Genomic DNA, 26,537 nt, shown 5'->3' with positions numbered 1-26,537 from the left:
GATTGTGCCTGTGAAGTCTGTACCTTAGATAAGGTTGTCATACAATCTGTGTGCTTCTTGATTTACTCTGTAGCCTCTTTAATGTAATCTCCAAACAAATCATCCCATACCCATGAGATACTGGAGAGATGGTCTTTGACATTCATGTCTAAATCCAAGATTCCCAGCAAAGCCTGCCTGTGCATTACAACAGACGCTGCTGAAGTGTAGGAGGTGACATCAAAAGCATCAAATGTTGACTGAACCATGTATTTTCTGGTCTCCATTGGTGAGATATTGAAAATACTTGAGGTGATCTGATGGAAGGTATTGCTCAAAAGATGAGAACTGCTTAATTAGAGATTTTAGATAAAATATTATATGAAAGTTATGCCTGAGTATTCTATTGGCAAACATGGTTGCTTGAAATACTCGTCTGCCAAACTTGTCTAAGGTTCTGCCCTCTCTGTCTGGTGGAGTACTGGCATATGCACAAGAGCTGTTTGCTTGTTTTAGAGTAGTGTCTACTACCAAAAACTGGTGCTGTAGTTGTGGTATGTCAAACCCAGAACAAGACTGGATCTTATAAAGTGTATCCAATTTACATGGAGCTACTGGGATAGAAAGTGGAGTTTCCCAGTTCTTACAGAGGTCTTCCTTCAAAAGCTTATGGAGTGGCACTTTGATGCAGTCTTTAGGCCATTTCTTATAGTCTAAGGCCTCCATGAGTTTTGACCAAGGCTCCTCTTCTGACTCCATGTAAATATGGAGTGTTTCCCCATCTGGCTGATGAAGTTGGTAAAGGAGATATTTTCAGAGGGGAACCTGCATTGAGGAGAAGGTGGGGAAGAGACTGACCCATCTGCAGAAAAGTCTGGGTAGTCAGAAGAGCATGGTGACAAATCTGAGTCAGAGTCCTCAATGTCAGCTCAGCTGGTAATGGAAAATCGAGGACAGTGTCGAGGGGAGCATCGAGATTGAGACAAAGAACGTCGAGATCAGGTTTGTGTGCTCAGCTCCCTAGAAGACAATGCATGTTTTGTGTGTCTCTTCGATACAGAGATTCAACATCAAGGAGTCTAAGATCGATGTCTTGAGGTACTGCATGGGTGATGCTCAGACTGGGCTGAAGCTGGGAGAGATGATGCAGGAGTTTGAATTGGATGTGACTACAGTATCCCAGCAACTTCCTGCTGCAACAGCATTCGAAGCTTTTCTTGCAGCAATGGCACCAGTTGAGAAGGGCACAGTAGGCACTTGTTGAGTTGAATGTTGAGGCGTTGACGACCTCAATGCCAAGGCATGCCTCTGAGGAGACATCAATTGCAGAGATGGTAATCGTGCATTGATGAGTCGATGCTTGGAGTACGTTGATAGAGATGACGCTTGATATGATGCCAATGTACACTTCAAGGGGAAGACAAGTTTGTGCTTATCTCACTTATGAGGCTTCTCCAATACCAGTAGTACTGAAGATGAAGAGGTAAAATGTGTCATCAAGACAGTTGGTGCCAGTGTCGATGCTGGTTGAGCATTGGGGTCAGAGTCTCCAGTCATGCTCAATGTCCCTGAAGTTGTATTGAAAAACTTCTCAAATTGCAACTTTCTGGCTTTAAACAACCTCTTCTGCATATGAGAACAGAATGTGCATGAAGTATCTCAATGATCTGGACCTAGACACTGAACATACCAATTGTGCAACTTAGTACCTGAAATTGTCCTATGACATCGAGTGCACCACTTGAAGCAGCTAGGTGCCTTGGACATCGATGGAAAAACCACTGATGTGAAGTCAAAGGGCCCAACGGCCTGGAGGGGTGAATAGATGTCAATCCAAAAAAGGATTGATGCTCTCAGCGTGTGAATGGGCTGAAAAGAGTCTGTAGGCCCAAAAAAACAAAGTTGGGAAAAATATTGAATTTTTTTTTTTACCCAAAATGAAGGGAAATGAAAGAAAACAAAACAAAAAACTATGGGTACTGCGAGCCTTTGGTTGGGAAAGCACCAGGTCCTGAAAGATTTAAAGTGACAATATACTTTCTGACTGTCCATGCCAGGTTCCGAGGATGACATCACCCGGGTGTGAGAATATGATGCGCTCTTGTCCTTGGAAAATAAGTGATTTAACTGGCGAAGAGCTGTTACTGGTTGGTTAAAATTGCTTTGAATACTGACCCCATAATTGTTATAAAACAAACAAAAAATGTATGCTACAAAACTAATCATAGATACTGCTTATGATCAACAAAATTGTGAAAATAGCATTCCTCCAATAAAACTGATGTTAACTCCTTCATTTATTGCATGAAAATATATACTATTCATCTGAGAAAACTGATAGAGACAGATGGCACCTTATAGATTTAATAATTTTTTATTGAGGCATGATCTTTCAAGGACCAGAATCCACTTCATCAGATGCATGATCTAAAGTTGACATAGGTACAAGGAAGATGCATCTGGTGAAGATTTGGTGGGATATAAGACCACATGTCAGTTAATTGACAGCTGTGCTGATCTCAGAATAGGTAACACAGTAACATAGTAAACGATGGCAGATAAAGACCTGAATGGGTACATCCAGTCTGCCCATAAGTTATACCCATTAAAAAATACATGATTAAATTAACTTGTCTCTTCTTTGATATTTCTGGGCCATAGACTGTAAGTCTGGTATTGTCCTAGGTTCCAAATGCTGAAGTTGCCGTTCAAGCTCACTCCAGCCTATATAACCATCCCGTTGTTTGCATTCACCCCTGTAGTGCATCATGAATCTATTATTTCTATTTAGGCTTACGGAGATGGTGTCAAGTGTTTTGATGAGTTACGATTCAGCAGTTTCACACTGGAGTTTCCCTTGAAGTTCCTTTGCAAAGGAGTATGGCAACCTTATAATCAATTAGAGTGTCTTGGAAAATTGAAATTTTCACCTACTGATTGCTATATTCCTATCACAGTTGTCAGTTAACTGAAGCAAGCAACCATTATCTCTCCTTATCCACACTATCCCACATCTTCCATATTTGTACCCCAATCTAAACATCACTTCATGCATCTGGCAAAGTAGACCCTGACCACTGAAAGTTTGTGCATCAATAAATTGGTTAGTCTCTAAGGTATGGGGAAGGGGAAAGAAGGTTTGAAGCCTTGAATTGCTTCTTTTGGATGAAGAGACGCTGACATGTTCACAATTGTCCCTTGAGGAAGACGATGATATCACCTAAACTCTGATCCTAGTCAGGACTTTGACTTTTGGTATTTTTGCTTAGTTTTTTAACTTTGATCCAAACTGCTAATAAAGGAACTCTGACCACTCGGTTGGATTTGACATCTTCAGTGCCTCTCCTTGTTGGATTTAGTCTATAAGGTGCCACCTGCCTCTGTCAATTTTGTGTTACACCTGACTAACACAGTTATCCCTTTTAAAGTAACCATCTGAGAGTAGCACAGAATTCCAAGGACAATAACTTTGAACTGACAGTGATTCATTACAATAGTATTATGACTCTTTATGGAAGCAATAGTAATGATACAGAAACCCCTTAGCCTTTGCAGAAGGAGTTACCAGTGGCGTACCAAGGGGGGGGGGCACTATGGCCCTCTTTTACTAAACCGCAATAGCGGTTTTTAGCACAGGGAGCCTATGAGCGTCGAGAGCAGCGTGGAGCATTCAGTGCAGCTCCCTGCACTAAAAACCGCTATCGCGGATTAGTAAAAAGGGAGGTGGTATATTTGTTTATTTTTGTATAGTTGTTACTGAGGTGACATTGCATAAAGTCATCTGCCTTGACCTCTTTGAAAACCCGCGGAATATAAATGATAATTAACATTTTCTCTCCGTACAGTGTGCTTTGTGTTTTTAAAATTTTATTGTTGGTAGATCATTTTGACTTGGCCACGAAGATAAGGGGGAGGGAGGGAGGGGAGCTGTTGAAAGACATCTAGTAATCCTTGCAGGCTTGACTGTGCAGGAAATTATTTTTGTAAATCATGTTTTGTTATGTGACTGGCATTATTTAGACTTTAATTTCTATGAATGAATAGAATGAAAATTATATAAAGCTAGCTGATGCCCCGGCGTTGCACGGGTATTTAATTATAGCAATAACACTGTAAATGGATTCAAATAAAGATACTTTATAGTGGTGAATGAAATTATTTTTTTACAGCTTTATAAAAAGTACAATATTCAAATTATAATGTGAAATATTTGACAAAATGAATACAATACAACTAACACAAAACTTGATTATAAACAACATTTTTAGTTTCACCTCCAGGAGCAAGAACATATAAATTCTTGGGTGAACCCACCCTTGAGCAAGCAACATAGAGTTGTCCATGGGAAAAACAGGGGGATCTTAAATCCACTCCACAGTATGTAATAGTCTGTCCCTGTGATTTGTTGATTGTGATAGGGAATGCAAGTCTCACTGGAATTTGCAATCTCTTAAACTGAAAAGGAAGATGTGTTGCAAGTTTCGTTCAAATCGGGCAAGCCGTTTTTGCGTTGGCAGCTTTTTACATTTTTTCCATTAACATGAATGGGTGAAATCTGATTTTCTGTTTGTAGCTCCGCCCATGTGTGCAGGTGGGCCGCGAGACCCCAGAACATATCACCCCAGGTAGTGAGGGATCTGCATACCAAGTTTCGTTCAAATAGGGCAAGCCGTTTTTGTGTTGGCAGCTTTTTACATTTTTTCCATTGACATGAATGGGTGAGATCTGATTTTCTGTTTGTAGCTCCGCCCACGTGTGCAGGTGGGCCGCGAGACCCCCAGAACATATCACCCCAGGTAGTGAGGGATCTGCATACCAAGTTTCGTTCAAATCGGGCAAGCCGTTTTTGCGTTGGCAGCTTTTTACATTTTTTCCATTGACATGAATGGGTGAAATCTGATTTTCTGTTTGTAGCTCCGGCCACGTGTGCAGGTGGGCCGCGAGACCCCCAGAACATATCACCCCAGGTAGTAAGGGATCTGCATACCAAGTTTTGTTCAAATCGGTCAAGCCGGTTTTGAATTACAGTGAGAATGGCAGGTTTTAACATTTTTTCCATTGACATGAATGGGTGAAATAAGATTTTCTGGTAGCTCCGCCCACATGTGCAGGTGGGCCGCGAGACCCCCCAGAACATATAACCCCAGGTAGTGAGGGATCTGCATACCAAGCTACGTTCAAATCGGTCAAGTCGTTTTTGAATTACTGTGAGAATGGCAGCTTTTTACATTTTTTCCATTGACATGAATGGGTGAAATCCGATTTTATGTTTGTAGCTCCGCCCACGTGTGCAGGTGGGCCGCGAGACCCCCAGAACATATCACCCCAGGTAGTGAGGGATCTGCATACCAAGTTTCGTTCAAATCGGTCAAGCCGTTTTTGAATTACTGTGAGAATGGCAGCTTTTTACATTTTTTCCATTGACATGAATGGGTGAAATGTGAATTTCTGTATGTAGCTCCGCCCACGTGTGCAGGTGGGCCGTGAGACCCCCAGAACATATCACCCCCAGGTAGTGAGGGATCAGCATACCAAGTTTCGTTCAAATCGGTCAAGCCGTTTTTGCGTGATCGCGGCACATATACACACACATACATACAAACACACATACATACCTCCGATTTTATATATATAGATAGAAGAAGAAGAAGATTACTTGCTTGTTTTTATGTGCATGCGCTGAAGGAAAGTAGAGAGAGAGTGGGCTGAGGACGCTGAAGGGAAATGGGGAAGAGAGAGTGAGGAGAAGACGCTGATTTATAAATTGACAATTGTACAGAATATTGTTTCTTTTTATACTTTAATATAATAAGTTCAATATAAAACAATTCAAGGCTTGTGTGGATGGAATCAGGTGGTTTGCGGGAATGGGGACCGAGCTTACGGGGATTAGGCCAATAAAATGGTATTTTCTTATTTCTCATTATTTGTTTTATTTTTATTTATTAATTTGTAAAGTGGTGATTGTTATGTATCAGTTTTTTCCAAATTTACATCTACTGTCTTTATATTTTGCACAGTATTAGAGGACCTGTATTACTGTTTTTGTGGTGTTGTGGTGTTGCATTGTATGCAGAGTCTGGTTTCTTGGCGGTTCAGTTTAACTTTTGTCTACATATTTCTATTTTTAGTTTGTGATTATTCCATATTGGGCAAGGGTGTATCTGTCTGTGTGTATGAAAGGGACATGGTTTTCTGATAGCATCGACTGTACAGGATCAATTGACTGTGCAGGATCTGGCTTGTTTAGTTTTACAATGTATGTGTTGGTGTTCTCACTGTTCCCTCTAAGCTGAGCAGGAGTCCTCCACCCACAGTCTCACCAATAGAGGGTGCTGTTTTACTGTCACATTTTTCAATTGTGAGGGACAGGCAAGTTCTGCAGGACTCCAGGGAACATACCTGTCCTTAGCGACTGAAAATATTCCACCCCCTAGTGGTAGCAATGCAGCTGGAGGACACCTGCTCAGCTTAGAGGGAACACTCACTGCAGTTTTTAAGATGCTGCCTTTTCCTAGGTACACTCTTGTGCAATACGTGGATTGTTACTAAAAATCATATTTTTCATATAGATGGGGGGTGTCAAAAAATGATGGGCCCCGGGTGTCACATATGCTAGGTACGCCACTGGGAGTTACATCTGAAGGAGTTTGGCATTTGTGACTCACTTGGCAGTGTTGACAGGTTTTGGTTCAAAGTTTCCTTCAGAATCCATTGAAGATTGTTTCTCCAAAGTAGGTTTGATTCTGATGTCCATATGATCTGGGGGCAAGGCACCTGATACGGCACTCAGGCAGGGCAGGGCCATTTTAAAGAGATCTGCATCATACTTCTGAAGAAGAGATAGAAACTGGTTGGAAAGTCCAATAGAGAAATGGTTCAAGATGTTAGTTAGAACAATGGATCTCAAACCTGTCCTGGGAAATTTTCATGATATCCTTAAGAAATATTCAGGAGACAGTTTTACATGACGGTCACCCCCTTTATGTGAAAATCTCTCTCAAGCATATTCATTAGGGATATCCTTTAAATCTGAATAATTGGTAATCTCCCAGGACAAGTTTTAGAACTACTCAGAGCACAAGTCTTTCATTAAAGTTAGTCAGTCAAATATAATGGAGACTAGAGATATATGCAAGTACCTCAAGATCTTCCTTTATTATTCCATGACTGAATTTGTGTCATTCTTTGTCCTGTACTTAATTCTCACTTCCTTTCAGGTTTAATAACTTCCTTTCACTGCAAACAATGTTGAAACTGAACTCATAAGAGTACACAAAATTATAAGAAAAATGGTGATACTGGAAGGAAGTATAAAATATACCTGCAGATTAATCAGACTTGTTTCCTTGCTCAGGTTTGGTAAGCTTTAACTTGAAGATTATTTGGATAAAAATTTGCACATCCCAACCCAAACATACTAAGAGCATCATATTACCAGTCCATGGTTGAAGCTTTGGTAAAGGCTAACAATAGAATAAATTATTAGATAATGTAAAAGAAGGGAAGATGACAATGACAGAATATATTGCTATATTGCATATTTTAAAAAATAGGTCACACAAACCAAAAGGTATGCCCAAATTACAAGTAGGAATATATAACAATAACAACAACAACAACAAAACCCAACTGGGAGAGCAATCAGACAGACAGAAGACTATCAGAAAATAAAAGCAAATAGTTAAATATTCTTTAATAAATAAACATACATCACTTTAATAAATAAACATCAATTGAGATAACATAAAGAGGGTTTCTATAAATCCAATATCATTGCCAAATCATACAATAAGGCCCTGATTCTATAAATGATGCCTAACTTCTAGATGCTGTTGAGTGTAATTGTCATGCATTTACTAGGTGCTGTATATAATAGCGTGCCTAGCGGCACCTAACAAAAAATTAGGTTCTTACCTTTGCAAATCTTCTTTCTTGTAAATACACACTGTATTCTGGGACCAGTGGGTTATTTTGTCTACTCGCCACGATCTATAGGAAGCCTCAAAACTTCAGAGACTTTTACCCCCTCCCCTTATACTTTATCACTGAGCATGCTCCTTTGTTCATCAGTCAGTCTTAAAGCAGCCAGGAACATCTGTAGAGGATAATGACAAGAGAGAGGGGGAACGTGGAAACTTCCTGGCAAGTAAATAAATTCTGCTCATATTAACAAATGCAACAACAGCAACAATGAAAAATGAAATAGGTTATAAAACACTGGAAACCTGAATGACAAAACAGTGCTATAGGGAGACACAGCCTGTACTGTCAGGAGGAGATGCCTGAACTATAGACCCCCCCAAAAAAAAAACAAAGTGCTAAACTCAATCTGATGGCACTCTTAGAAAGGCTGGTCAGGAAACAAAAATCCAGCTTAGCTGTACTTGTAAGGCAGACAATTGGCGAATCAGCAAGTATAGGGCAGGTTCCCGGAATAAAGTGTGGATTTACAAGAAAGAATATTTGCAAAGGTAAGAACCTAATCTTTTGTTCTTGTACAATCTCACTTTATTCCAGGGCCAGTGGGACTTAATAATAATAATAACTTTATTTTATATACCGCAATACCACAAACAGTTTAGAAAGCAGTCCCAAAAATTCAGGGTGGGACTGAGTGCTGCCAAAACAGAGACACCAAAAGCAGCATCCTGCTTGGCCGTCACATCGATCCTGTAAAACTTGGTGAAGATATGCAAGGGGGACCAGGTAGTGGCCCCACAAATTTCATCTAGAAAAATAGCCGACGACTCTGCCCAAGTCCCTGCTCAGAAGAGCTTACAATATAATTTAGACAGGACATTTCAGGGTTGGGGAGATAATGGTAGAGGAAATAATACAGTGGGTATAAGGTATCTGACAGCAGTGAGTGAGAGTTAAGAGTTGAAAGCAGTTTCAAAAAAGTGGGCTTTTAGCTTGGATTTGAATACTGCTAGGGATGGAGTGTAACGTATTGATTCAGGCAGACATAAACTCCAAACCCTCTTCTCATGGATCCTGCTCACTTCATGTATCCTGCAGACCTCAGCAGAATCCATGAGTTCTACAGGAGTTAAAACAAGGATCCATGGGGTGAGCGAGATCCTTGAGGTCTGTGGGAGTTGAAAAATGAGGATCCTTGCGGACGCTTTCTTTTTGAGCAGCAAAGAACAACAACAAAGGTGACCAATGGTGTCCAGTCTCTTTTTATTGTAATTGACTCGACACGATCATGCTTCGGCCCAAGAAGGGCCTGCCTCTCACCCATGCTTTCTTTTTGAGGCCATGAGCTTTTAGTTCCATGGGATCCTTGTTTTAACTTCTACCCTTGATGGCCTCTTTTCTGTTAGTGGTTGGGATTGCTGGTGCTGAATACCACATAAATTGCCTGCTGTCTCACTCTAGATCTGTGATGCCAATATCCCACAGCTAACATATTCCAGGGAATACATTTAAAATACAACTCTTTTTTCCACCTTTGTTGTCTGCACATTTTATTTTTCCATCATGTTGGTCAATGCTAACAGAAAACCCATGTCTTTCATATTCACAGAATACAGAAAAATACTTGCCCAGTTTGGAATAAGTAATCACAACCCCCTCCCCCCCCACCTACATTGGTGTTGCAATAGGTGCCTTTCTTTCATAGAATCACGCCTAAGATAGGTGCCTATCTCCCAATTAACACCCCCCCTCTTTTACAAAAGCGCTGAAGAGGGACACCGACTGGGCTGACTGATCAAAAATAAGCGACTGCCGAGGTCCTTTCCGACTACCCTGCTTTCTGCCGCCCTGCTCTCTGCAAGCCCCGAATCTCTTCTGCTTCTCTGCAAGGCCCGAGTCTCTCCTGCCCTTCCCCGCAGTGCAAGCCTGTGGTTTTAACCCGCATGTTTAAAGCGGGTTAAAACCACGGGCTTGCAAAGAAAAAAAAGTAGTGCTCTGCCGGGCACGGAGAGTAAAAACAACAAAATAAAGGTCGCTCTTTAAACATGCACAGACCATATACAGACGGTCTGCGCATGTATCAGGATCGCTACAGACTGGAGAAGTACGTACACATGTAAATCATACTATTCTATAATTTATATTGGTAACTGTATCCCAACCAGAATAAAGAAGATGATGAAGTGAGGTTAAATGGAACCTGCCACTAATATAGGTAAACCCACTTCCGAGTGAACTCTATAAAGAAGGGGGCAGCATATATATATCTGATGTTGAAATTAAAAGGGTTGATGTCTTCATCATTCACCCTTATTGCCACCTCCTTCTTGATGCTATGTAAAAATTTTACTGTTGCTAATATAATTTACAAATAAACTTCAATGAAAGATTGTCACAGTAAGTTTTGTCACTTATCTTTATTATGCAGCATTACTAGCCAGCCCGACAGGACCAGTTTTGCCATATAATGGTTTTATCAAGGGTTCTATAGGAGCTATTTTCCAGCATCCATTCTTTCTTTACGGCTAGATTGCTGGGAATTGCTTTTAAATTTGGGGAAAGGTAGACTCACAGTTAAATAGGTAATAGTGGTCAAAGATGTCTGTATGTTTTATGTGTAAGCGCTAATGTTTGCACCTAGACTGGAGAAGTACGTATACATGTAAATCAGGGGTGCCCAACGCGTCGATCGCGATCGACCAGTAGCTCAGGAAGGCAACTCAAGTCGATCGCACTCGTGTTGCCGTCCTGATCTACGGGCCGATCAGCCTTCCTCTCCAGTGTTCTCCCTAGTGCCTTTTAGCTGGGCGGTCCACCCAGCTGTCATCTGCCGCTGCTGAACATTAAAAAAAACCCCAAAAAAACCGGCTTGGAGATTTCAGCCCCTAGCGAACTTATGCTCCGGGCTCTAACGTGTGCGTGCAGGCTTCTCTTCTCTTCCCTCCGAAACCGGAAGTTATGCCCGGGGAGGGGGAGAAGGGAAGCCTGCACGCACATGTTGAGAGCCCTGAAGCAAGGTTCGCTACGGGCTAAGGCGGGAGACATGTTAGTGAAGCATTTCCTCTTCTTGCTGCCGGGTCCTGCCTACTTTCTGTTTCCGCGAAGGCAGGACCCGGCAGCATTTCCCCCAACAGTTCCTCGCGATGCTGGTCGGCCGAAGCAGGGAGAGGTTGGGGCGGCGTCGGCTTTTGGGCGTGTTATTGGCGTCGGCTTTCGGGCCTGTTATTGGTGGCGGTTTGGGTCCTGGTCCCCGATGGCAGTTTGGGTCCCCGATGGCAGTGGCAGTGTCTTGGGGGAGGGCAGGGAGAAAGAAAGAAAGAAAGAAAAAGGGCAGGCAGGGAGACAGAAGGAAAGAAGAGAAACAGAAAAAAAGGAAAGGGAGGCAGAGAGAAAGAAAGGGCAGGGGAGAGGAAGGAAAAGTTGGGGGAGGGAATGAGGTGTGGAGGAGAGGAAGCATACAGGCTGAAAGAAGGGAAGAAAGACTGGATGCACAGTCAGAAGAAGAAAGTGCAACCAGAGACTCATGAAATCACCAGACAAGGTAGGAAAAATGATTTTATTTTAAATTTAGTGATCAAAATGTGTCTGAATTTATATCTGCTGTCTATATTTTACACTAAGGTCCCCTTTTACTAAACCGCAATAGAGTTTTTTAGCGCAGGGAGCCTATGAGCGTCGAGAGCAGCGCTGGGCATTCAGCGCAGCTCCCTGCGCTCTAAAAACTGCTATCGTGGTTTAGTAAAAAGGGAGGGGGGTATATTTGTCTATTTTTGTATGGTTGTTACTGAGGTGATAGTGCATAGAGTCATCTGCTTTGACCTCTTTGAAAAACCCTGGAATAGGAATGATAATTAACATTTTCTATGCGTACAGTGTGCGTTGTGTTTTTTTTAAATTTTATTGTTGGTAGATCATTTTGACTTGGTCATTTTAAAAGTAGCTCGCAAGCCCAAAAAGTGTGGGCACCCCTGATGTAAATCATACTATTCTATAATTTATATGGGTAACTTTGTATCCCACCCATACTCTGCTCATGTCAATGCTCACCTGCACCGTATGTGCCATCGAAGAATGGTGCATACTTACAGAATGGCTTGAAGTCAGATTATTATCATTTACACACATATGTGCTTACATACATGGATAAATGAGAAGAATACTGGTATTTATGCATGTACTTGCTGCCTATATCGAGACAGCTTATTATAGAATAACTTCCTTACCCCCAAATTCTATATATGGCGCCTTAAGTTGTTCACACAAACTGATGCACAGGGCTAATTGTGCGCACAACTTAATTGATTGATTGGCCTATTCAGAGCTGATAAATGGCAATTAACACCTCATAATTGATGCTAATTAGAGCTAATTAAAAGTTACACACAACTTAGAAAGCGCGATTCTATAAAAAGTATGTGCCAGTTGCAGTATGCAAATTTGAAAAAGAAGTGTGGCTAGGGAAGGATCGTGGTCATTCCTTAAAGTTAAGCGCACTGTAATAGAATACTCACAATTTGGGCAAAGGCATTTAGGCCTGATTTCAGCTGGTCTAAATGGGTGTGTCTAAAAGTTATGCAATGCACAGGCACTTAGCACGATTCTATAAAAGGTAGATGCACCTTGTAGAACTGCACTAAGCGCTGTTCTAGTCTGCACAGATATTTTTGGCACTATATATATATAGAATCGGTGTAACTTACTGTTTAACTAAGGGCAGCTGTAGTAGTTAGTGGTAAGCAAAGCACTCTCACACATCAAAGCAAAGAACGCATGGATATCGCTGAGAAATTTCCTTCACCTTATGAGAGAGGGAATCGAAAATACCCCAGAACAGTTTCTCGGTGAGGTGCAGTTCCTCCTCCAAGGCCATGCCATAGCTTCCCCAGCCAGAGGGTAGGCAGTAATATTTCCAGCATTGCTCATAATGATTTGTCAAAAGCTGAGGAATTAAAATGCAAAAATATTAGGATTGTTTATTTATTTATTTTTTATATAAATCTTTATTAAATTTCCATTCAAAAAAACAGTGCTTTTAAAATATACATACAACTGGCTTCAAGTAAGCACTACAATCGATCAAATAAGTATTACAATACATTCCCCCCCAACCTAATTTAGGTGTAAATTCTTATATTCATTTTAACCCTTTCAATAAGTGAAAACTTTAAAGAAGACATTTTGCACATTAATCAACAAGCAGCAAAACTTAACCACTCCATCTCCAACCTGCTGACGGCAAAGGGCAACCTCAAAACATTTCAAAAAGAAATCAAAACCCTGCTTTTCAAAAAATTTATCCAGATATCTTAATCCCCCCCTTCCCCCTCCTCCCAGGTAAATTCCCCTCCCAAAGCCTCCACTTAGGTAATCTCTTCCTCCTCAAAACACCAACCAAGAATACAGATCCCTGAAATATAATGTAATCTTATTTGTAACCTAACTGTAACCTATTTGTTATATTACCTAGAAATGTACAGTCATCTTACTATCCAATTGCAAGTTCTTCCGGAATTTATCCAGCTTTCTTACCTCTTTTGTAACCAAAAAAAAAATATATATATTGTAACGTCATTGGAAATGTCCAGTCAGCTCTTGTACTGCAAGGTATAGGCGGAATAGAAGTCACTAATGTAATGTAATCATGACTTAAACAGAGTAATATCCCTCCCCCCTACCCCTAGGATTGTTTATTAAAACTGCTTGATATCCCACTAGCGCAGGGATTTCAAAGTCTCTCCTTGAGGGCCGCAATCCAGTTGGGTTTTCAGGATTTCCCCAATGAATATGCATTGAAAGCAGTGCATGCACATTGAACTCATGCATATTCATTGGGGAAATTCTGAAAACCTGACTGGATTGCGGCCCTCAAGGAGGGACTTTGAGACCCCTGCACTAGCACAAGAGATCATAGCAGCTTACAACAGAACCATAAAATTCAAAAATAAAGAGAATGTCTATTTGTAATAGGGCAGGGTAAAAATAAACATTCAATGCAAGTACATTCAAACCTATTCACTCAAAGCATTTCATCCTGTGTGCTGGTCCCAAACACAGCCAATCCAATTTGCCATTCAAAGGTAACTGAGGAAGTGGACTATTAAATGCAATTTAGAAAAAAATAAGTCTTCGGTAGAGCTTTAACTTTTGGCTAAGCTAATTCTGGACGCAGGTAAATCATTCCAAAGCAATGGGAATAAGAAAAAGTAAGTGGCTGTCTGAGTTGATTCATAACGGGCATGTCTAGGGTTACCAGATTGTACATATATAAAATGCAGAACCATGGCCCCGTCCCCAGGCCCGCCCAGTTCCACCCAGCCCCACCCCATTCTGCCAATATCACGCCCTGCTCCACCCCAGCCTCACCCCTCAAGTGCTTGGAGTCACATCGGTAAGGCATCTATATCTAAAAAGAGGACATGTCCAGGTACATCCGCATGTCTGGCAACCCTAGGCATGTCTAGAAGAGAGAACCAATCTGTGTGAGTCTAGAGCGCATAAGGCACCTGAAGGAGTATAAAAAACAGTGACACCTGCTAAATAAAATGGTGTTCCCAGGTGCAATGCCTTAAAAGTTAAACATAAGATTTTAAACCTGCATTTGAATTGATTAGGTAACCAATGAAACTTGATCAATAACAATGTAACATGATCACATGCTTTGGCCTTATATAGTAACCTGGCTGCTGAGTTTGTAGACAACAAAGTGAAGAACCACAAAAAACGGAATTACAAGAGTCCACCCTAGGAATTACAAAATTAATTAACAGTACTAAATATCTGAGTATGGTGCTGATCACCGCAAATATCAGGTGCATTGTTTAATTATCTCCCTTCCCAAATATAGTGCCTTTTTGTTTCTGGAATTACTGGCTGAACCGTCTTCTAAGAAAGTTAAATTGGCCCTGAACGTGTATTTTTGTTAATTGACTTTTGGGGACTAGATTTCAGAATATGGTAGCATGAGATGTCAGTTGCACTTTTTATTTCCTCTTATTTTGTTTTAATTTATGTCTATTGATCAATCTTTTCCTGGTGTGATTGGATTACTCTGTTCTACTAGACATCTTTTCTGATGTTCTATCAGGGTTTCCGCAGCTGGCATCGTGCGTGTTGCAGGTTTCCGAGTCTCACTACCTGACAGCACAGCAAGACCTGGGAACCTGCAACAAGCATCTATTCTGATTTTCATACTAGTCACATGCTTGAGCTATGAAAGGAGTTGAAAAGAAAGATGAGGGTCTGAGGCAAAGTAGTCGCCTTCTTTTCACCAATCTAAACATAATAATGATGGAAAAGACAACCCAAGTAATTAAAGTCCTTTGTTTTTCATTATAGTCGTTGTTACCTGAAGTGGCATCTTGCAGTACTCATTTAGTTGTGGTACATCAAAGATAAGGCGTCTCACCAGCTGTTGCAACATGGAGGGGCGGAGGTGTCTGTGAGCAGTAAATACTAGATGTCAGGCGATAGTGAATAATGCAAGATAAACAGATGTTGTACACCACTTAATACTTTTGTAAACATGGTATATCAAATTTAATAAATCCAATCCAAATCCAACCAATCTATGTCAATAGAATAAGACAGGGCGGGGCAGGTTGCTATATAATTTCATTGGATGTCCCCCGGCAGGCACGCTGGGATCGCAATGACGTTTCTCCCAGCTGAGCCAGCCGTGGGTATTTAATTTAATCCCAAGTCACGCCGTTGCCATTTTCTTTCGTAGACGAGTATTTATTACTTAGTAGTTAGGCTGAGAAATACAATGGGGAAGTAATTTTTGTATGTTTATTGCAGGGATAGACTGTCTTGAAAAAACGTTACAGTGAAACATGTTGACTTAGAGCTATCCCCAAACTGACCACAAATAAAGCTAAGTACAACTGTTATTTGAAAACGTTGGTTATAAAACTAACTTATGAAATTATTTTCATTAAAGGGTATTAATCCCATGAATTTAAAATATTTATAAGTATTTATAACATAAGATTGGATCCTGTGACAAAGCGACATGTTAATCATGTGACATGTTAATCATATGACACACGACCTACTGCTACTGGAACAATGATCAAACACTTGGCAGCTAGGCTTCAATGCTAAAAAATGCAAGATAATGCACCTGGGCAAGAGAAACCCGCGTAGAACTTATGTACTAAATGGTGAGACCTTGGTTAGGAACGCGATCTAGGGGTGATCATTAGCGAGGACATGAAGGTTGCCAATCAGGTGGAGAAGGCTTCCTCCAGGGCAAGACAAATGATGGGGTGTATCCGCAGAGGTTTCGTCAGCAGGAGACCTGAAGTTGTGATGCCGTTGTACAGAGCCATGGTGAGGCCTCACTTAGAGTACTGTGTTCAGTTTTGGAGACCACACTACCGAAAGGACGTGCTGAGGATCGAGTCGGTTCAGCGAACGGCCACCAGGATGGTCATGGGGCTCAAGGATCTCACGTATGAAGAAAGACTAAAGAAATTGCGGCTGTACTCACTTGAGGAAAGAAGAGAACGGGGAGATATGATTGAAACGTACAAGTACATCACGGGACGCATCGAGTCAGAAGATGATATCTTCTGGCTCATGGGACCCTCGACCACCAGAGGGCATCCGCTGAAAATCAGGGGAGGGAAGTTTCATGGCGACTCCAGGAAGTATTTCTTCACCAAAAGAGTGGTGGATCATTGGAACAGACTCCCACTCAAGGTGATAAAGGCTAGCAGCGTGACGGATTTTAAGAAAAAATGGGATACTCACGTGGGATCTTTAAGGGAGTAAATCCAGGGGGGGGGGGAATACTTGGAATGGGCAGACTTGGTGGGCTATAGACCTTTTCTGCCGCTTTTTTCTATGTTTGAGGATCAGGAACTTAACGTTGGAGATTGGGTCCCTAGGGATGGTGATCTATTTGACACTATCTATATACCAAGTATTGGACCAAGTAGCTGCTTTGGAGTCTAGAATGTTTCATCTATCTACTGGAAAATTGCCTACCATGGTAAGTACATACCATATATAATCGATAGATAGGACCCTGAAGCCATCGGCACAATGCGCGGCAGCGGCAAAGAAAGCAAACAGAATGTTAGGCATGATAAAGAAAGGAATCATGAGTAGATCGAAGAAAGTCATAATGCTGCTTTATAGAGCAATGGTCAGACCACACTTGGAATACTGTGTCCAACATTGGTCTCCCAACCTAAAGAAGGATATAAAACTGCTGGAGAGGGTGCAGAGATGAGCAACGAAGCTAATAAGAGGTATGGAGAACTTGGAATATGAGGAACGACTCAAGAAACTGGGACTGTTCTCCCTTGAGAAGAGGAGGCTGCGAGGGGACATGATAGAGACGTTCAAAATACTGAAAGACATCAATAAAATAGAGCAGAAAAACAAATTATTTACATTGTCCAACGTGACACGGACAAGAGGACATGGTTTGAAGCTAAGGGGGGACAAGTCCAGGACAAATGTCAGGAAGTTCTGCTTCACGCAGCGAGTGGTGGACGCCTGGAATGCTCTTCCACAGGAGGTTATTAAGGAATCCACTGTGCTAGGATTCAAAGGCAAATTAGATGCACATCTCCTTACGAGAGGCATAGAGGGATATGGGTGATTAAAACTACATCAGGTGTATACCTGACTGGGCCTCCGCGTGTGCGGATCGCCGGACTCGATGGACCATGGGTCTGATCCGGAGATGGCAGTTCTTATGTTCTTATGAATATAAACCTGGATTTTTGGCCCAAAAAATGGCCCAAAAATAGGGGTCCCGGTTTATATTTGGGTCAATGACCCCTCTCAGAATTTTTTAGGCTGCTGCCAGGCTTTGCCCCCTTTCTCCTCCCTGCCCTATCATACCTCTGCCAATCCCTGGTCCTCTGCTGATCCCCAGTGGAGGTGCAGTGGGCAGGAGCAAGCTTTCTTCTCAGCTGAAGAAACTGGATCCACGCAGACGGTTAGAAGTGGGCCAGGAGTTCGGAAAGCTTGCTACTGCCCACTGCACCTCCACCAGAAGCAGAACATGGTCTAGACCAGACATGGGCAACTCCGGTCCTCGAGGGCCGGAATCCATTCGGGTTTTCAGGATTTCCCCAATGAATATGCATTGAAAGCACTGTATGCAAATAGATCTCATGCATATTCATTGGGGAAATCCTGAAAACCCGATTGGAATATGGCTCTTGAGGACCGGAGTTCCCTACCCCTGTGGTAAAGATTAAAGGGGCGGCAGCTACAACCCAGCCACATGCGCAGACGTATGATCACATTAAGCATAGAGTTCCTGGCCCCCCATCCTTGGAAGTGCTGAACATGTAAATAAGGGGCCAGCAAGCTGGTTATCAGCATAAGGATCAGGCATACCAGGAACAGCGGCTGACTGAGACAAGGACATGACCATAGAAGCAACATCACTGAGAGACGCAGCGGGGGTGGAGCAGGACTGCACAGTAAAAGAACACCTGCCTTAAAATGCATTCCAAAACTGTTTCAGAAACCCTGATAAAGTCTCTGGCTCCTGGGGTGCATAGTCACCCTCCGATGACTTAACCATGCGTTTTGTAAGCTGCGGATGGACTGCAGCCTTGTGCATGGAACTTTCAGCTGTGGTGAGCACCAGAAATAAAGAAAGCCACCCCACTGGGCTAAGAAAGAGTTTTGTCACCTGCTTGATCAGGAGAGAGGCTGCGCAGCCACCAAATGAATGCTCCTGAAATGCCAAATTTTTGCAATCCTGGCAAGAATTCACATTAGCATAGCTTAATGACTCCATCCCAACAAGATCTGAGGCAAAAATTGCAGTTTTGGAGAAGCAGGGAGCTTTTGAGAAAAAAATTGTTATAAATCCAAGATGGCCACCGCTATGAAATTTGCACCAAAATCACAATATTTTTCACACTTATTAAAAGTTTAAAAAATTGTGATTTTAGGATTTTTCAGGTGGGGAAACACAGGGGGACATGCAGAAACCTCGAAAACCCAACTTTTCAGACTTCCCTTGATTCACCTCACAGGCTGTGACAGCCTTTACTTACTGTGAACTGTTTCTGGAACTGTGCTGCAGCCTGCCTCAGAGAATCACTGCCTCATGCTGGGAATACCTCCGCAATGCTGCTTTTCAGGCTGCAGTCAGACCCTATGACTTTCACTTCCACCCCTGTGGACTGACGGACATACACCAGGACAGGCGGAGGTGAGAAGATGCAGCTGGCACCCTGCGAGACACTGCCAAGTCTCCTAAGGATACCTAACAGCCTGTACTCGACCCCTGCTTAACATCAGGTGAGACAACTTCAGGGATAGCCCTGGGCTCCAAAGAAAACTAAACAGGCTGGTTAACAGGTACCCATTGTGATTAGCCTGTCAGCTACAGACTAAAGTCTGTGTGTTCTCAATGCAGGCAAAGCTGAAGAAATGCTTCGAGCACAAGAATCTCAAAAAAAGGGACAAAAAATACCGAATAAAATAATAAAGAGGAAAGAGCAGAATAAACACACCCCTGCAAAAGGAAATAAAGTGTAGGTGGAGCTAAGAGGCTCAGTGAAGTACAGAAGAGAAATATCCGAACCAGACTCCTTCTGCAGATGGCACGCGGCCATGGGGACACTACCTACTTGTCCAGAATGTCTCACCCATTGCACTGGAAATATCCATTTACACGCTATTCTGTACATACACATATATCTTATATAGTACATATTTTATAGGTGGGCATACACATAGGCAAAGTTTGGGCAGACCACAGGTGGGGCTCACACTTATGTAGTAACTTGTATCTCCATAACAATCATATAGAAATGAAGAACTGGAATAATAAACCACAAATCACTATATAAATACACCTCCAGTGCAAATTACTAAGATGCATTCCATTAAACCGTGGTGGCCTGGTTTCAACAGCCATATGAGAAGTGGTGCCTGTAGCCATTTTTCTAGAGCCCTGAAGCAGTCACTGTTTTTGGCATGAAACGGTGGCCATTGTCAGCGAATGTGAGATTTCAGCGACAGTGAACATTAGCAGCAGGTACAAGAGTTTCTGACTGAACTGCTCCTAGCATATGTGAAAAACGTTGAATGATCCCTGGCTGTTCTACTGAACAACGTGGAATCGACACAGTGCAGATAAGACCTGTTTTTTGTATCATAATGTTATGGCTAGAGTGCATATAAACAGGAGGGTTCTTTTTGCCTATGATAGAAGTGTAGAGGTTTGTACAGCTCTATCCTTCACAGCTACAGAAGTGATATTTTCTTCGTAGCTTCTGAAGTCTTTTTTTTACCTCCTGATAGTCACTCTTGTTTATAACCACAGTTTAATCTTAGTAATTTGCACTGGAGGTGTATTTATATAGTGATTTGTAACTTGTATCTCGAAATGTATGTCTAGACCAGACATGGCAACTCCGGTCCTCGAGGGCCGGAATCCAATTGGGTTTTCAGGATTTCCCCAATGAATATGCATGAGATCTATTTGCATGCAGTGCTTTCAATGCATATTCATTGGGGAAATCCTGAAAACCCGAATGGATTCCGGCCCTCGAGGACCGGAGTTGCCCATGTCTGGTCTAAACCCAATTGGATTCCGGCCCTCGAGGACCGGAGTTGCCATGTCTGGTCTAGACATACATTACGAGATACAAGTTACAAATCACTATATAAATACACCTCCAGTGCAAATTACTAAGATTAAACTGTGGGTTATAAACAAGAGTGACTATCATGTCTGCTTCTTTGTATACCCTCTTGCAAATATATTATGTAGATAAGTTGGTGATTACAGATAGAACTTAGGCTCCATGCTAGCACTTACATGGATATGTGTATGTATATAATACATGTGTGGCCACTTTCGATTAGTGCAACCAAGTCTGATTTTGCACATTTCCTCCAAGACGTCCAAAGTCAGGGGTGGAGAAACGTCCATTTTCGAAACCACTGGCCGGCCAAAATTTTTTTTTTTGACAATTGTAATGTAATGTAATGTAATTTATTTCTTTTATACCGCTACATCCGTTAGGTTCTAAGCGGTTTACAGAAAATATACATTAAGATTAGAAATAAGAAAGGTACTTGGAAAATTCCCTTACTGTCCCGAAGGCTCACAATCTAACTAAAGTACTTGGAGGGTAATAGTGAAGTGAAAAGTAGAGTTAGAGGAAAAATAAAAATAAAATAAACATTTTAAAAAGACAGCATTGATCTAAATACTTTGGAAGGTAGAAGAGAGGAGAGAAAGGAATAGAAGCAGAATGGGTCAGCGTCAGTGATGAAGTGGAGCAAGTAAGTTTAGGAGGAGCGATTGACGTATCCAGAAAGGGCTTCTTCTGGCCGACAGTCTCAGGATGCCTATGTCTCCTCCCTATTTAGACATCTTAGCCGCCAGGACATGCAACCTTATGATGCCTAACTTTGTTTGCTATTTTTAAACGCAAAAACATCCAAATTGAAAATGTCCAAATCCAGACTATTTGGATGTGGGAAGGGCTAGCATTGCAATGGACTGGCGCATAGACATGCCAATAGAGCAGTGGGGCACTTGTGGGGCACTTCTGTGGACTTTACATAAAGGTTGCCAGAAGTACATCTCTTCATAACCTCCTTCTAATGTATAGTAAGCCCTCTAAATCTCCCCCAAAACATACACACTTGACTACTACCCCAATAGCCCTTATGGCTGCATGTAGTAACTATTTGGCAGTACTAAACTAAACTAAACCTTAGGTTTGTATACTGCGCCATCTCCGCAAGAGCAGAGCTCGGCACGGTTTACAGAGTTGAGAGGAAAGGAACTACAATAAGGGATAAAGGAGAGGGACTAAGAGAAAAGAGAGGGACAGAATACTGGAGAATGGGAGGTGATTAGATTTTTGCAAAGAGCCACATTTTCAAGTGTTTGCGGAAGGATTGGAAGGAGCTTGAGTTTCTGAGTGGGGATGAGAGGTTGTTCCAGAGTTCTGTGGTTCTAAAGGGGAGAGATGTTCCAAGTTTTCCTTTGGTCTCCCTACCTAAAGAAGGATATAAAACTGCTGGAGAGGGTGCAGAGACGAGCAACAAAACTGGTGAAGGGTATGGAGAGACTGGAATATGAGGATAGACTTATAACACTGGGATTGTTCTCCCTTGAGAAAAGGAGAATGCGTGGGGATATGATCGAGACCTTCAAAATACTGAAAGGAATCGACAAAATAGAGCAGAGAAGATTATTTACACTGTCCAATTTGACACGGACTAGAGGACATGGAATGAAGCTGAGGGGGGACAGGTTCAGGACTAATATCAGGAAGTTCTGCTTCACTCAGAGAGTGGTTGACACCTGGAATGCCCTCCCAGAGGAGATTATTGCGGAATCGACCGTCCTAGGCTTCAAGAGCAAACTAGATGCATATCTCCTTAAGAGAGGCATATAAAGATATGGTGGACTATAAATTACGCCAGGTGTACACCTGGCGGGGCCTCCGCGTGTGCGGATCGCCGGACTTGATGGACCGAAGGTCTGATCCGGTGATGGCAGTTCTTATGTTCTTATGTTCTTATGTTTCCTGCGCGGGATATACCTTTTATAGAGGGGAATGATAGTATCAGTTTTTGGGAGGGTCTGGTGGAGTGTGGTTTTGAGGAATTCCAAAAGAGTGGGATAACGGGAGGAAGGATGCCATGTAGGATCTTGAAGGCTAAGCAGGCACATTTAAAGAGGACTCTGGAGTATACTGGGAGCCAGTGAAGCTTGGAGAAGAGTGGGGAGACATGATCGAACTTGCCTTTTGCGAAAATAAGCTTAGCCACGGCGTTCTGAATTAGCTGAAGTCTATGGAGGTTTTTCTTAGTAAGGCTTATATAGATGGAATTGCAGTAATCCAGTCTAGAGAGGATAGTAGATTGAACGAGGACGGTAAAGTAAGAATGATGAAAGCAGGATCTCACCTTCCTCAACATATGAAGGCAAAAGAAGCATTTTTTTTATCAAAGAGTTGAGGTGATCGTTGAAGGAGAGAGAGGAGTCTATGACGATGCCTAGGACTTTGCTTGAAAACTCAAGCTGAAGAGTGGGTCCAGAAGGTAATGGGATGGAGGTGGGTAAATGATCTAATGTTGGGCCAAGCCAAAGTAGTTTTGTTTTGGACTCATTCAGTTTCATTTGTACAGATTGGGCCCAGGATTGGAGATTCATAATACAAGTGGACATGTTCTCAGCGAGGTTAGAGAGGTTCGAGTCTCGAGGAGGAGGAGGATGTCATCGGCGTAGGTGTAGAGAGTTTCTAGGGGGGATAGATGAAGGAGTTTCAGAGAGGACATGTAGATGTTGAAAAGGATAGGAGAGAGGGGGGAGCCTTGTGGGACTCCACATTTCGGTTTCCAGGGGGGGGGATGAAGTACCATTTAAGTTAACAGTGTAGGAGCGGAAGCGTAGGAATTTCGAGAACCAATCTAGGACTGTGGAGCTTATGCCTATTTCGGAGAGTTGGAAGATAAGGATATCGTGATGGACGACGTCGAAAGCTGCGGAGAGGTCAAATTGTAGGAGAACAGCGAATTTGTTGCGAGAATGGAGTTGTTGCACCTTAGAGATTAGTGAGGCCAGAAGGGATTCGGTGCTAAAGTTGGGTCTGAAGCCGAATTGGTGGGGTAGGAGGATAGAGAATCTTTCTAGGTAGGATGAAAGTTGAGTGGATATGATGGATTCTAATAACTTGGTTAGGAGGGGGATATTTGCTATTCGGCGGTAGTTTTATGGTATGGAGGGGTCAAGGTCGGCCTTTTTCAATAGAGGGGCCAATGAAATATGTCCCATGTCGGGAGAGAAGAGGCCCGATGTTAGGGCTGAGTTTATAAGTTCGGTGAGGGAGGCGATGGCCTGTGTAGAGGTGTTCTCGAATAGGTAGGAGGGGAAAGGGTCCAAGGTGCACTTGCAAGTTTTTAGTTTGAGGCAAAGTTTGGAGACTTGCAATTCGGAAACGAATTCAAAGACGGTCCAGGATCTGTCGGCTGGAATAGGGGTGGAGACAAGTAAGGTAGGGTTGGGGTCAGTAGAGACCAGGGAGTTGTAGGAGACTGTGGGTGGGAAGGAGCGTCTTAGGGTGGTAACCTTTTCATTAAAGAAGATTGCAAGGGCATCGGCTGATATGGACGGTGGGAGCAAGGGTGGGTCTTTTTTTTGTAGTTAGGGAGCGCCAGATGTTAAACAGTGCACTGATCTGGTTGTTGGATTTAGAGATCTTGTCTCCGAAGAAGTTCTTCCTGGCTTTTTTTAGTGTTGAATTGTAAAGCTTAATACTGTCCCTCCAGGTCTGTCTATCAGAGGGGGATTTAGATTTTTTCCATTTGCGCTCCAGAGTGTGACATTTCTGTTTCAAATCTCTGTGAAGAGGTAAGTACCAGGGGGCCTTTCGGGGGTAGGAGATGGTTTTAGTGGATATTGGAGCAAGGGAGTGGTAGGTGGACTCTGAGAGGGCGGTCCAGTTGCGCCAATGGGATTCGGAGTCTGTAGATCTAGGGTTGGAGGAGAGCTGGTTGAGGATTTTGGTGGGCTTACACTTTCCACCATAAATATAGTGGTTAAAGTGGCTTATGGGCCTGGGTCCTCCTTTATATGGCTCATTAGCCCATCCACCAGGCAAATTAAGACTTCTGTGTGATACTCTACTAGGATTTTCCAGACCTGATGCTGCTGTTCTAAAGACACGTTTATACTGTTTCATTCTGATTTTTGCAGGTTAGGAAGGGGTCAGTGACCACTGTGGGAATTTGGGGGATGGTCTTTATTTAATCCCTCTAGGGGTCATTTGATCAGTTTGGGTACCTTTAAGGCACTTAGACACTTCTAAAACAGGTGTGGCTCTAAACATCTAAATTCCATCTAGGGACATCCTTGGAACAGTTTGATTATCACCACAAGACATCCAAATCTAAGCCCACCCAGAGCATGCCTCACACATACCCCTTTATACTTGGATGTACAGTGGGTAGAATTCCGTCTTGGCAATTAGTACGTCCAAGTGCCAGTTTATGCTGTTTTTTTGGACGTCTGCATTTTTTTGAAAAAGAGTCCCCTAGACAGTGGCGTAGCGAGGGTGGGAGGCCCCCTCCCCCCCTCGCAGGAATGCCCATTTCCTTCTCTCATACCTCTTTAATTTCCTCAGTGCGAGCAGCATCTTCAACTTGCTGCTGATTGGGAACCAGGCAGCATTTCCCTTTGACCAGGAATCAGGTAGTGACATCAAAGGGAGAGCCGAGGCCAGCGTGAGCAGCATGTTGGAGATGCTGCTTGCGCCAGCAAAGAGCTAGAGGTACAGGGGTTGGGGGGAGGGGAGTGAAGACACGTTTGCCAGGGGGAAGGAGTGGGAAAAAGCAGGGGGCGGATCAGAGGAGATGGTGCCCAAGGCAGTCTGCTCCCCTTACTACGCCACTGTCCCTAGGCTACAGAATTGCCATTTTAGATTAGATTGGATTGGACTTATTGAATTTGATATACTGCCTTTACACAAATATTAGGTGGTTTACAATAAACAGCATATTTATCAATTACAATTAGTTAAAACAAATGTTATCAAACATCAGCAAAACACCACAGAACAACCTTCCCAATAAATCTTTAGAATTATGCATAATGATGCTGGAAAAGAACTGTTTGAACAAGTTTCTGACATGCTTTGGCCTTTTTCCGTTTTTTTTCTTTCACCTCCTCTATTAGTTTTTTGCTTCTCTTTCTCTTACTTTCACTCAACATGCCAGTACCAGTGTTCCCACTACACAGTACTCTTCTCTCAATTCATTCTCCTCATCACTTATGCTTAAGGTGACCATACGTCCCGTTTTTAACAGGACCTTCCCATTTTTAGATCCCCTGTCCATTGTCCCAACACACAGCTTCGGGACACCGAAATATCCCGTTTTCAGAGACAGCGTCCCAAGGTGATCGCTTCCCCTCCCTCCCTGTTGTGCCAAAGCCAGCCTCCCTCCTTCCCTCCCTCCAGCACCCGATTCAACTTCCCACCCCCTCCCCCTAGTTTGCTTTAGCTTACCGCCCACAAAAGGAAGGTCCAGGCGCTGGCCCACAAGCTTTCTTCTCAACGTCAATTCTTACATCGGAGAGGAAGTTCCAGGCCAGTCAGGCAACAATTGACTTGCCAGGAACTTCCTCTCCGACATCAGAATTGACGTGGAGAGGGGGGAGAGAGAAGACTTGTAGGCCTGGTGCTTGTGCAATGCAGTCGCTACACATGCCTTGGTGTTGCTGTGTCAGGGAAGCAGGGTGCTTGGGGGCAGGGGAAGCAGGGTGGCTTGGCTTGGCTTGGAGGGGGCAGGGAGAGAGAAAGTTAGAGAAAGAAATGAAAGAGGATGCACAATCAGAAGGAAGTGCAACTAGAGACTCATGAAATCACTAGATAACAAAGGTAGGAAAAATGATTTTATTTTAAATTTAGTGATCAGTTTTGAGAATTTATATCTGCTGTCTATATTTTGCATTATATTTAATGGGATCTGGAGAGGATCCGGGGTTCCTGTCCCGTTTTGAGGGGGAAAAAATGCTCACGTTACTTATGCTCCATACATCAGCAGGTTTGAGGTGTTATTATTTGTCCCTTGACACTTGTTTAATTTCATATCTGTTTTCTCCCTCATTTTAATATACCTTTAAG

At 42.7% G+C, this 26,537-nt stretch overlaps 1 protein-coding gene across 2 annotated transcripts in view; it reads right to left on the bottom strand.

The window, feature by feature from the left end:
* RYR3 (ryanodine receptor 3) overlaps positions 1-26,537 on the bottom strand; it is a 693,107-nt gene that overhangs the window by 283,982 nt on the left and 382,588 nt on the right. For both annotated transcript variants that reach the window (XM_033952387.1, XM_033952388.1), the window contains exons 49-51: positions 15,248-15,338; positions 12,701-12,841; positions 6,648-6,811 (exon numbers count right to left, since the gene is read on the bottom strand). In XM_033952387.1, coding sequence (XP_033808278.1) covers positions 6,648-6,811; positions 12,701-12,841; positions 15,248-15,338 — 396 coding nt within the window. The remainder of the gene's footprint in view (positions 1-6,647; positions 6,812-12,700; positions 12,842-15,247; positions 15,339-26,537) is intronic.

The sequence above is a fragment of the Geotrypetes seraphini genome, chromosome 7, assembly GCF_902459505.1.
Source record: "Geotrypetes seraphini chromosome 7, aGeoSer1.1, whole genome shotgun sequence".
In the NCBI taxonomy this organism is placed as follows: Eukaryota; Metazoa; Chordata; class Amphibia; order Gymnophiona; family Dermophiidae; genus Geotrypetes; species Geotrypetes seraphini.
The sequence above is the reverse complement of the archived record's forward strand: the minus strand, read 5'-3'. Positions and strand labels throughout refer to the sequence as shown.